We start from the raw sequence: 13413 nt of genomic DNA, 5'->3' as shown, positions 1-13413 counted from the left end.
CCAGGCCCCTGAAGAAGCTGGTGAAGTTGCTGCTCTGAAACAACAGAGGGCGCCCAGGCCCCTCTGTCCACAATTCAGCACCACCTGAGGGGCCCTGTGACCCTCTTTCATGGGGTGCCAGGGGAGGTTCCATGCTCCAAAAACTTCGTGCAAAACAGAATCACACAAGCCTGCTGCACGCAGGCCCTCTAGGGTACAGGTGTTGACCAGGCTGGATGCTTGGGAGGAGGCTACAAAACAACTTAGCCATCAAGTGAATAGGAAACATGGGCACAGTTCCTGGTTAAGGTCATCATAGAGGTGCTGAAGGAGGTGGAGCTGAGTTGGAGCTTGTAGGACAGCAAGATTCCAAACAAAGGAGATGGGAACATCCCAGCAGAGCAGGCCAGGACAGCAGGGGCACAGAGGTGGAGAGCAGCTGGTAGGCTTTTCACCTCCAGAATTGCCCCAAAGTCAAGTAAATAGTCCTGCAGGGTTTCAGACAGCTCTAAGGTGCCTGCTGTCATTTGGTCAGGGGGCAAGAGGCCAATACTGAGGGCCTTCACCAAAACCTCTGGGAATCCCAGGTCTTAGACCAGAGATCATCCTCAGAGACACTGTCTCCTTCCAGGCAAGGTGGTGCACACCTGTAATCCCAGAAGCTCAGGGGACTGAGGCAGGAGAATCACAAGTTAGGGCCTCAGCAACTTAGTGAGGTCCTAAGCAACTTAGTGAGACCCTGACTCAAAATAAAAAATAAAAAGAACTGGGGATGTGGCTCCACGGTTAGGCACTCCTGGGTTCAATCCCCAAGGTCAAAAAAGAAAAAAGAAAAAGAAACTCTGTCTCCTAAGCCTATAGGATCCTGGCCTGGCCTGGCCAGGGACTGGATTGAACCTGAAGAAGGGATGCTCAGATGAGGGGCACAGGAACCCTTAATTGGCACCTATAATGGTGAAAGCATTGAGCAACTCTGAGGAGACACAGTGGGGGATCACATGAGATGGATGGACCCTAAGATGTTACATCTAGACATGAAGGTCAGCAGGAATGTAACTGGAATGTGCTTGGGGCCCTCGTCCTCCCCTACCCTGTCAGGGGCTGCCAAGTTTGGGCCTATTCTCTGCTGCTCTCCTTATTTGGACCACCAGGTGATAAGGCTGGGACATAAAGGGGGTCTGGCAGCAAGAAGATGCAGCAGTCTGCTTTGAGAGGATGGTAAGTGCCTGGTCGGGGAAAAGAGGCCAGCAGTCCCCAGGGCTGGGAGGGGACAGAGTCAGGGATTTCTATGCCTGTGCGAAATCTGAAAGGTAGAATTCAGGGCTGAAGAGAAGATCTTCTCCCTGACTCTCCTGAGATTGCTCTTAGACTGTGCATGGTGAAAGAGGGACATTTAGGGGACCTGGGGAGAGGACGCCCTCCCACCCACAGTATTGTAGGCCAGCAGGAAGACTGGGACCCGGGCAAAGGCTGCAGCCGCCAAGCAGACTCAACGTGGATCTTCCAATGTCTTTTCCATGTTTGAACAAGCCCAGATCCAGGAGTTCAAGGAAGTAAGTGCCCCACCCCAAGGAAACCCCAATCCCATCCAAAACCTACTCCACCCCACATGCACACCCTTCTCTGTGGGTCATGGTCCTGGCCCCTGACTGTGCTGCACATACCACCCAGGACTCTTCCCCTCCTCACAGGCCTTCAGCTGCATTGACCAGAACAGGGATGGCATCATCTGCAAGTCGGACCTAAGAGAGACCTACTCCCAGCTTGGTGTGTGCATCTGCCTTCCCCTGCTCTACACCCCGCCTGCACATCTGCTTTCCCTAGGGTCCTTGCTCAGAGAGAGAATAGTGTCCCTGCCCCCTTCTCTCACTCCTTCCCATCTCCTTACACCTCCCTCCCCCTGCCTTTCCACCACAGTGGCTGGGAAAAGGGGGAGGGCAGTCTGGTCCTTCTCTGGGACACTAGGATCCCTGTGTTTGTCTCACGACCCACCCTCATAGGCAAGGTGAGCGTCCCAGAGGAGGAACTGGATGCTATGCTGCAGGAGGGGAAGGGTCCCATCAACTTCACGGTCTTCCTCACACTCTTTGGGGAGAAACTCAATGGTAAGCCTGGGGCAGATCTGGGCTCCCTTGACCAGACATGGAATCTGAACCTGCCAAACACACCTGCCCTTGACTGAACCCTATCTGGACCCGGCCTGACCATGGCCCACCCAAGGGATGTGGAGCCTACCCCTGTACATCCTGGGCACTGGTTGGTCAGCCCAGTGCTGACTTGGGTTCAGGAAACATCCATTCCTAAATCCTAACTCGCAGCCAGGTCTGCCCACCTCAGGAAGATGGTCATTCCCAGCCCCTCTGATCCCTAAGGAACATTACATAGTGAGGAATGCCCCCACCTCTTCTGGGACATGGAGAGCTCCCCCATGCAACCCTGGACTCCTCCTGTGTGGGGCCTGAAAGGTTGGGGACATGAGAGTTCACCTGGCTGCCTTGGTCTCCCAGGGACAGACCCCGAGGAAGCCATCCTGAGTGCCTTCCGGATGTTTGATCCCAGCGGCCAAGGGGTGGTGAACAAGGATGAGTAAGTGTCAACCTCCCCTACTCACCATGAGCGACACCATGCAGAAGCAGAGAGAGGCAGTGAGGCCACTTATGTGAGGCCTCCTGAACCTTGACCTTTCGTGTTCTTAGAGGGGTGACCAGCCCTTCCCTGGGCTGTGCCACCCTTCCTCCCAGCTCAGATCCTCCCCACTTCCCAGGTTCAAGCAGCTCCTCCTGACCCAGGCAGACAAGTTCTCTCCAGCTGAGGTGAGGCTGCCCAGCCCTGTCAGTACCTGTCCCTGGGAACTTCTTAGGGCCCTGCCCAGCAGGGCATTGGGAATGACTCCTAGTCCACAGCCCCCAGTGCTCAGAGCCCAGCACCAGTGTGGTATAGGCTGAGAGGGCGGCTTGGCCTTTCCAAAGGATGTGCCATCTCTGTTGTGACGTGTAGGGGTAGAGGTGGGGTTAGAGGGAGGAAGTATGCCAGGCAGGGAGGCTGTGTGCAGACCAAGCGAGAGTATTAGACAAGGGTTCTCACAGGGGGCTGGGACCATCTCTGTGGCCCGTGTGGGCCCTTTGACTCCCAGCCCCCATTTGAGTCCACTGTCTAGGCTGCTTAATGATGGCTAGCAGGATAATAACGAGGAGTTTGGGGCTTGGAGTTAAAAAGGTTGAGGCCCAAAGCACAACCTCAGGTTGAGGGTGAAGGGTCACAGGTCCCTGAAGGCCACATCTCTGCTGATTGTTGCCTCCACAGGTGGAGCAGATGTTTGCTCTGACGCCCATGGACCTGGCAGGCAACATCGACTACAAGTCGCTGTGCTACATCATCACTCATGGGGATGAAAAAGAGGAGTAAGGGGCAAGCCCAGAGCACCTCAATAAATTCTGTTTCTGAGTGAAAACTGTAATGTTGGCTTATCTGTGACAGACGGGGTAGGGCGCAGACAGGAGTTTCAGGGACTGATGGCAGGCTCCACTAAGGTCATAACCATCACACACACCAACTCACTTCACCTCATGCTGCCAAATGAATTATGAACTATGATCATGCACAGTTTATAGATGAAGACAATGAGGCTCAGCAAGGTGGGCACTTTGTTTGAGGTCAGCTTCTAGAAGAGGATTTGCCTCTCCTTCCACAAGCCCATTGACACTGCCCAGATCCTCAAGGTTGTGCAGAACAAAGTGTTGCTGGGCACTCAGCAAACTTTCTGCCCAACATCATCCCAACTAGTGACAGCAGCCCCAGCTGCAGAGCACCCCAGGCCCACTGTACATTCCCCTCTAGGCATAGTGGTGTAGGTGGGCCCCATGTGAAATCATTAAAAAACACAACCAAAATCTTATGGGAACTACGGGTCAGGATAGGACATGACAGGAAATGGACACCAGAGGCCGAACCAGAGCACGTGCAAGTATTTAAAAGTAATACTAGAAACTGGCCTCTGGCCTGAGCCCCTTAGGCAAAGTACAGTGAAAAAGGTTATCTGATTGGAGAATGGGGAGGAAACTGTTCTCACAGAATTGTGAGTGTCCCCATCTCACCTTATCTCAGAAACCAGGGACTGGAGAAGTAGATAACTGCCATCATTGGTACCTAAAAGGGCAACAGGGAGTCCCCATAGCCAGCTGAGGGAGAGACAGAGAGGCAATGACAGTGTAGTCACCCCAGAGCTGAGTAGCAACTCTTTGTGCCCCTCACCTCCCTTCATGCCTTGCTGTAATGCCTGCAGCTAGACAGATGAGAGGAGGTGATCAAGAAAAGAATGAGCCACCCATGTTCCCTTCCTGAAGTCCAGGGGTTAAGTCATTTTCACCTGAAGAGATGTTCAATTAACCAGGATTTGGAAATTTTATTTCTAAGTGGAGTCTTGAGATTTAATGTACTCATAGGTGGGATTTTTGTGTGTGTGCATGTGGTACTTGGGGATGAACATAGAGGGGCTTTACCACTGAGCTATGTTTAAGCTGTCCAGGCTGGCCTCAAACTTGAGATACTCTTGGCTCAGCCTCCTGAGTCTCTGGGATTATAGACATGCACCACTAAGCCTGGCTTCAAGAATAACTGACTCAAGCAGGGTGCAATGGCACATGCCTATAATCCCAGCAGCTTGGGAAGCTGAGGCAGAAGAATCAAGAATTTGAAGCCAGCCTTAGCAACTTAGCAAGGCCCTAAGAACTTAGCAAGACCCTGTCTCAAAATAAAATATAAAAAGCACTGGTGATGTGGCTCAGTGGTTGAGTGCCCCTGGGTACATGGGTACAATCCCTGGGAGAGAGAGAGGGAGAGAGAGAGAGAAAGAGAGGGGGGGGGGGAAGGAAGGAAGGAAGGAAGGAAGGAAGGAAGGAAGGAAGGAAGGAAGGAAGGAGGGAGGGAGGGAGGGAAAAAAGAGAGAAAGAAAGAAAGAAAGAAAGAAAGAAAGAAAGAAAGAAAGAAAGAAAGAAAGAAAGAAAGAAAGAAAGAAAGAAAGAAAGAAAAGCTGATTCTCTTGCTTAGAAATGATCATGAAATTCACAAATCTGCTTGTGTTTCCATCCAGACAGTGTCCCCAATCCACCCCTCTGTGCAAATCAAGGAGTTCTCCCTATGCTATTGTCTGCTTGTTCAACAAACCGGTTGCATAAAGTAAGGGATTAATTTACAGTCCAAGCATCTACCAGGGGAAATTGTGACAGATTGAAATGGACGAAAACATCATAGGTGTGTCATTGATTGGATGGGGTCCTCTGCACCTTTCTTTGTCTTTAAGCAATTTCATAACTCTGTAAGTTGTAGAAAACCAGTAGCAAGGCAATGACTCTTGTCCACAGACATGCAAATAAATATCTGGTGGAAACAATTGATTTTCCCTTCTACTCTGTGAAAGAAGCCAATTTTGCTACTGTTAAGCAGATTCACCTCAGCATTCTTGACTGCCTACACATACAGATGCTTTTTGCATTCTTCTTGGACCAGTTGTAACATCTTATTGTTTCCCTAGTGAGTTAACAAATAAAATCTTTGGTGGTGTTCACTTTATTTGCATGCAAGTCACGATTTTGCTTTGGAAAAAAAATTAATAATATTGATAATGTACTGCATATCTCCAAAAAGTTGGACAAAGGGATTTTGAATGTTTTCACAACAAAGAAATGATAAATATTTGAGAAGATAGATATGCTTATCCTGATTTGGCCATTATTCAACGTATACATCTATAGAAACTTCACATGGTCCTTCACAAATATGTTGTCATGCATTAATTAAAAACAAATAAAAATAGAATAAGTTTAATTCTCCCTGCACAGACTTCCCCTTCTCTTTCTTAGAGCATTTCCTTTAGAAAACTTGTTGATTCTTTGTTGACTTCTTTTTATGTAAATCTGTTCAAAAGCTTCTTGCCAATTTTACGACTCAGGAACATTTCATTAAGGACCTGGGAGTCCCATCTGAAATGTCATCACCATGGTAGACAACATTCTTATCTTCCAGTTTCTGGGAGAGCCTAAGTTCAGCCTGGTGCCTGCCTGCAGTTGTAAATCTACTTCCAGTCTTAAGATACAAGTTTATTTTTTCCTTTGGATGAAAGCAATTAGCAAACCAGATGGCCCAGGTGGACTCAGGGTACACTGCATGTGACCAGTGGTGTTGTGGAGACCTCTTACCTGAGGACAAGTTCCACATTTCTCCTGAGAATGTGAATGGAATGGGTTGTACCTGGCTATATACAGGGGCAAGATGTCTGTCTTTGTAATCTCTTAAAGGGTTGCCAATAATGAGCTTAACAGTCTATTTAATTCTTATTCAATAATTAAACAGTTATTTTTCCATCTACTTTTGTGGAAAGGTTTTCTGTGTTGGCAGGAGATTTTGTTTTTAATCTTCTGGCCAATATGGTCAGATGTTCCATCCTTCCAGAGCCTCTGCAAACTGGGGGAATGGCATAGGGGAAAAGGATCTTCTCCAGGAACAGTGCTAGCCAGGCTGACTGGGGTGCACAGCACGGATTGATCCCCAGATCAGTGGGAGTCAGAGCCTTGTTATGTGGTATCTCCTGACTTATCCTGAAATTCCTTTAGCTCTCAGCCTGGACCTGCCCTGCACCCACACATCCTTCTTTTCTGCACATTCTTTCTTTATCCAAGTTAACACCACTGATAAGGTTGACGCAGGCTCTTTAGCTGTCTGCCCTGGCATGAGGAATATGTGACCCTGCATGCTTCTCCAGCAGGCATGGGCTATTCAAAGTCTCACACTGTCAGGGCTTGGTGTATGCCTGCTGTTCCACAGCCCACCCACCCTCCAGTCCAGACCTTCTTTGCAGGCTGAGGCTCCTCCTCAGGCAAAGACGGCCAAAAGGGAAAATATAAATTAAAATAATAAAAAGTTAAAAGATGATTTCATAGAAGTGGAAAGCAGATAGTGATCACCTGAGGCTGGGGAGAGTGAAGTCAAAGGAGGGATGGGAAAAGGCTTGTCAGTGGTCCCAAGTCACAATTAATAGGAGAAATTGCCTCCTCATGCCTCAGTGCACAGGAGTGCAGAGGGTTCAGGTATGCTGGAGAAATGGGAAAAGTAGGTCCACATGTGCGTCTTCCCATGCAGCTAAAGTTCTGGAATTTTATGGACTGAAAGTTAAGAGTATGAAGCTGCAGAGTTTGTGCAGAGGGGGGCACAGCTGGGAGTGGGTCTGTCTGTAGTTAAGGTAAAGGAGCAGACATATCCCCCACCAAGTACATAGGTGCTCCCAACCTGTCTAGAGCTCAGTGTCCTCATATGTCAAGGAGGGTGGGACTGCATATTGGTAGTACCTGATGGCCACAGAGATCTCCTCTGCCCTTGATACTCATCAGAATTGGCACTCCATGCACATGGTGATCTGCTCATCCCTGACTGATGCCCACCCTCCCTCAGCAATAACTGAATTTGAGGCTATGCCCAGGATCCTAGAATAAAGCCTTCATTTTCAACCTCCCTTATGGCACGGGTGACCCAGTATCTTTCTTTAAGAGACAAATATGTGCACCTCCATTAAACAACCCTTCTACCTGACACACAGCTCAGATGGAGCCTCCTTGGGCTTAGGAGGTGAGGGTTTGGGTGCTACAAACTGGGTCAGGCTGGGCCCTGAAACAAGGGTATCACACATACCTCAACCCCTGTCCTAGCACAAAGAGAACAAGCTCCATCTGATAGAAGTTGCTGATGTTCTGAATCTGTATACTCATGGTAGAACCTAATCCTTAACGATACAGTGTGGCTATTATCCCCGCCTTCAGATGGGAAACAGAGGAACTGCATGGTTAAACAACCTGTTCAGGGTCATACACATCCCAGAGAGCTAAAGCATAAACTAGCTGTACACAGCCCATGAGGCAAGTCAGGTCCTTGCACTGAGAAGTTTGTGTCCCCTGCATATCTAGGAACTTAAAATAAAGATGTCTGAATTACACAATCTCTTGACAGCACTTACCCAACCTTCTGGCCTCCTCTTCTGAGGCCAACCCAGAACAGGCTGATTTTAGTTCAAAATCACTGGGCTCATCCACAGGTTGGGGGCCATGTACCACTGTATTAAAGAGCAGATGGTCCTAGGGAGGACCAGCACCCCTGATCATCTCCTCCTCGACAGGTGGCAGAGTTTTGGAAGTCACAGTCACGTCCACTCATCACCCAGAAGTGATCACATGAGAGAGTTCAGTATATCATTTAGTGCAGAAGTTCTCCCATCAAGAGACTGAGGTCACTTTTCCACCCCCTGAATTGGTGTTGGCCTATGGCATGTTGGCCTCAACCTTGCAGTTCTGCCTTCAATTTCTTGAAACCCAAAGCCACCATGCTGAGACAAAACGCAGGATACAAGATTACATGGAGAGAGAAGCCTGGTCCTCAGTCACCTACCTAAGACTGTACATGAGAGAATGAGGCCCTTGATTTTGACCTTTGGTTTCAAGAAAAAGAAGCCTGGTCCCAAATACTGTTTAATGGTACCCCAGATACCCATTTCTCTGGCTAGTTAGTTACTCTGGGTCAGCTTAAGGCAGAGGGCAGGGGGTACTGAGTTTGGCAGAGCTCAGTTGAGGCCTTTGGGAGTGCAGCCAGAGGCACTAGAAAAACTCTTGCCAGATCATCAAGGTTGGCCCTTCAAGAGCCTCCTTACCCTGCAGTGAGTCCCTCAATCCAGTCTCTGCTACCACACTGTGTGACAAGAGTCCCCTGCTGGGCCTCCTGCCCGCCTTGCTCCCATTTTGAAAAACAACTTATTTAATAACACCAATTAAAGCATGATAAGGCAGACTTTATTCAGGACCATCATGATAGGTGTAGGGACCACAGCAATGGGATTTTGCAGTGAGAAGAGACATTAGGATCAATTCCAAATACAGTGCGGTCATGTGAAATTTATAGTCAAGGAGCAGTTGGGGTCAGTGGACTGAAAATAATTAAGACAACAGAATAGGGAAATTCTGGTAAAACTAACGTCCCAGAATTCTTGCCAATATGATCAGACATCAACTGGGGGAGGAAAAGGATGGAGAATCTGATCAGTTATGGGGGCAGAGGCCTCTGGTTAAACTAACTTAGCAGATTCTTTGCAAAAACTAGAGAAACAGAAGTGTGCCAATGTGCCTAACAAAAGGATCAGGGACCTGACTACAGTTTGGAGAAGTGGAGAATCCCTGTCTTCATGGGGTTGGGGGACCAGACCCTTCTCTGCCTCCGTGGTTTCAGGTCTCAGTCCACAGTCACCTCCTCTAGGAAGGATCTCCTGACTCAAGGCTGGGCACTGTTCCTCACACGGCTGACCTGGCTCACCATGACTTCCTGTGAGCACTTCGAAGGCAGCAAACATTTGTCAGCTCTGTCCTGGCACAAAGCAAATGAATTGTGAATGAGTGAAGTGACGTGAATCTCTAGAACTGTGAAGGTTGAAAGAACTTTTATATAGATGCTGTGTAAATAAAGTACATCTTCCTCTAAAAGTTATCAACATGGGACCTGCCCTGTTAGCCAGAGGCAGTGCACCAAGGAAGACACTGCAGTAGAAAGGAGGCCCCTGGTACCTGCTCTCTGTGCTGGGCATGTGCAAGTGTGCATGGGGGGGGTATGGTTTGCGCATGTGCATGCACGTGTGTGTATGCACGCAGTGTGGGTGCAGTAAGGAGACCCTCTCTTACCGGCCTCTTTTCCACTGCCCATGCATCCCTGTCACCACACTCCGCCCTCACTGCCCCTTTCCTCTGTGATATATTTGTACTACCTCTGCCACCTCAGGCATCTGGAGCAGCCTCTGACCTTCCATTTGCAACCTAACCTCAGCCCTTCCCCTCCTGTCTGTGGATCATCCCCCAGGCTGCTCTGCTGATGTGCAAAGCCACACAGTTCCAAAATAGAACCTTATCTCTGTCAGCAGCACCTCTACTCGCTTCTCCCAGGACCCCCTGGAACTCTCCGCTTCCTCTGCATCTCCACCCCTCCCATATAGCACAGAAACAGGGTTGGCTTCCACACAACCAGAGGAAACACCCTGAGAGTTCTGTGAATTGTTCAATCAGAGACACCCATGCCACTGCCTACTGCCACTTACGTGCTTATGACTAGATGTCAGGAATCCTTCACAGCAGCCCCAGAAGAAACTGATGACTGAAGAAACTAAATCAGTAACCAAAATGTTAACTATACATTAGAGCACAGGTGCAGCTGGCTTCACCACTGAGCATCACCAAATTCCCACAAAAGTATTTATGAGGTGTGTGGGGAGAGAGAGTGTTCAATAGCTTGTGACCAGAGAGTGTTCTATAGCCTGTGCTCTCAGGCTCTTTTTTCCACCCCTAACTTTCAGGCGAGACAGGAAGGACAGAAGTGCCTAGAGCTAGACCCACCTTTTTCCACCAAGCCAGTTAGGTACAAATTTCCCTTGTGGGTAGATCTTGTTAAAAACAGAATGCTCGGGATCTCTCTCATTCCAGCAATCCAAATAATTACACTCCAGAAGACCCCCGCTAAAACTGCTGAGAAGAGAAGCTGAGAATATTCTGAACTCCAACAGAAAGAATTCTTTAAGTTTCTGTCAATTTTTTTTTCTTTTCTTTTTTAAAAATTCTTTTTCACTGTTTAATTGTGATCTTAATGGTACATGAACATTTATACCGTTTCCTTTTTTCTCTCATCTCTAGCATTTTTTGAAGTCAGTTATTTTACATGGATTAGTTTTTTTGGGAACTAGAATGTTTGATTAGTATATTTTAGTTTTGTTTTGTATTCTTTTATTTTTATTTTTAATTTTTAAAATTTTTACTTTATATATATTTTTCTCCTACCTGTTTCCCTTGATTCTCTTTTCTTCTGCTAACAGTCAATCTCTATTGTACTCTCTCTCACTCTTCCTTTAATCTTTTACTTCTGTCTTCTCTCCTCATAATCATCACATCATATATCACTTCTGTTCTCTCCCTGTCCACCATTTGAAAATGTAAACCCTTTTGTAAACTTGCTGTTTTTATTATAGACAATAACTGATCATATCATTTCTGTCTATTGTGATAATTAACATTATAGACATTATAATGGGAACTATTTGGTTTCATGCTGTAAGTTGTTTGCATTGGTTGTTGTTATTTTTGTCTCCCCCTAAACAGTGAGGTACTGGATACCTTCAGGGACACTATAAGTCCACAGGGTAGAAACTCTACTGCTTCAGATCCATACTATTAGATGTATAGACATACAAACAACATGAAAAAGCAAGGGAACAAATAGCCCCAAGCAAATCAAGATACTCCAATAACAGAATCCTTTGACACTGCAGTGGACGAAATGTCACAGAAGGAGTTTAGAATGTACATAGTTAAATTTATCTGTGAAGTAAAGGATGGTGTAAGAGAGCAAATACAGGTAGCAAAAGATCACTTCAAAAAAGAGATAGAGATTCTGAACAAAACCAAAAACCAAATAGAAATCCTTGAAATGAAGGCAACAATAAACCAAATTAAAAATTCAATTGAAAGCATCAATAATAGACTATACCACTTGGAAGACAAAACTTCAGGAAATGAAGACAAAATATATAATCTTGAAAATAGAGTTGACTACAGAGAGAAAGTGTTAATAAACCATGAACAGAACTTCCCAGAAATACGGGATAACATGAAAAAAAAATTTAAGATTCGACAGGATAGATGAAGGTGCAGAGATACAAACCAAAGGAATGCACAATCTTTTCAATAAAATAATATCAGAAAATTTTCCAAACCTAAAGAATGAAATGGAAATAAAATACAAGAGGCTTATAGGATCCCAAATGTGCAAAATTACAATAGACCCACATCAAGGCACATTGTAATGAAAATACCCAGCATACAGAATAAAGATAGAATTTTAAAGGCTGTGAGAGAAAAACATCAGATTACATATAGGGGGAAACCAAAATGGATCTCAACTGATTTCTCAATCCATACCCTCAAAGGTAGGTGGTCCTGAGTAACATATAACAAGCTCTGAAAGAAAATGGATACCAACCAAGAATCCTATATCCAGCAAAATTAAGCTTCAGATTTGAAGATTAAATAAAAATCTTGCATGATAAACAAAAATTAAAAGAATTTGCAACCAGAAAGTCTGTACTTCAGAACATTCTCAACAAAATATTCCATGAAAATAAAATGGAAAAAAAGTGAAAACCAGTGAAGGGAAGAACTATACTAAAGAAAATAGTTAATCAAAGGAGAAACTAATTAAAATTAAAAACTAGAAATAAGCCCAAATGACCAGAAACACAAATCATATCTCAATAATAACTTTGAACATTGATGGCCTAAACTCATCAATCAAAAGACATAGACTGGCAGGTTGAATTAAAAACCAAGACCCAACAGTATGTTGTCTCCAAGAGATTCACCTCATAGGCAAAGACATCCACAGACTGAAGGTAAAAGGATGGGAAAAAAAGTATCATTCACAATGGATCTCATAAATTAGCAGGACTTTCTATACTCATATCAAATAAAGTGGACTTCAAGCCAAAGTTAATCATAAGGGACAAAGAAGGACATTTCATACCACTTAAGGGAATTATACACCAATAAGACATAACAATCATAAATATTTTTATCCATATATATGAATACAAATGTGAATATACATGTGAAAATATACATGAAAATATTTAAAAGGTTATGGATTTGTATATAGTTATTTTTCTTTTGAGATGGATGTTTACAATTTTGGGAAGATATAGGATATGATTATGTAACTGAATATATATGAAAATCAATGGGTAGGACTTTGGTTGACATTAGGGTACATACATATGAATATGAATGTATATAAACATATAGAATATATATGTGAAAAAATATATGAATATTCAAAGTAATATTTATAAATTGTGTTTAAAAGGTTCACAATTAAGAATAGGGTTAGGGTTAGCCCTGAGTTACAGCTTTGGTTTAGGGGACAGGTTACCTTTGGAACATATATATCAATATGTATATAAATATGAATATGGAGGTAATATTATATATCAAAATGTATATACATATTCTTTTATCTATGGATATTTTTAAGGTAAGCATTGTGATTATATTATGTGCGAAATCTGGGTTATACCTATGTAAATGAGTGTATATATAGATACACAATATCTATTAGTTTTTATGTGAATTTTAAAATTTATAATCCTAAATACATAGCTACATTCATGTAAAATGTTATGATTTATATGTATAGAGGTTTCTCTGAGGTGTATTGGTAAATATAGGACTAATGCAGAAAAATAGGGTTAGTTTAGGGATTGATCATTTTTATCCATACATATATCATATATCCATTTATACCCATATATACAAATATGAATATATATGTAAAATATACACGAAAACATTTAAATGGGTATAAATTTGTTTA

The 13413-nt window shown here is 44.7% G+C and overlaps 1 protein-coding gene across 1 annotated transcript; it reads left to right on the top strand.

Annotated features, from left to right (window-relative positions):
• The first annotated feature begins 1158 nt into the window (after positions 1–1158).
• MYL7 (myosin light chain 7) lies at positions 1159–3431 on the top strand. Its single transcript, XM_079150618.1, has 7 exons — positions 1159–1197; positions 1419–1532; positions 1671–1746; positions 1980–2084; positions 2487–2565; positions 2744–2792; positions 3283–3431. Exons 1-7 carry the CDS (start codon positions 1195–1197, stop codon positions 3382–3384), a joined length of 528 nt encoding a protein of 175 aa, XP_079006744.1. The 5' UTR covers positions 1159–1194; the 3' UTR covers positions 3385–3431.
• The last annotated feature ends 9982 nt before the right edge of the window (positions 3432–13413 follow it).

This window comes from Sciurus vulgaris (assembly GCF_902686455.1).
Source record: "Sciurus vulgaris genome assembly, chromosome: 8".
Taxonomy (NCBI): domain Eukaryota; kingdom Metazoa; phylum Chordata; class Mammalia; order Rodentia; family Sciuridae; genus Sciurus; species Sciurus vulgaris.
The sequence above is the reverse complement of the archived record's forward strand: the minus strand, read 5'-3'. Positions and strand labels throughout refer to the sequence as shown.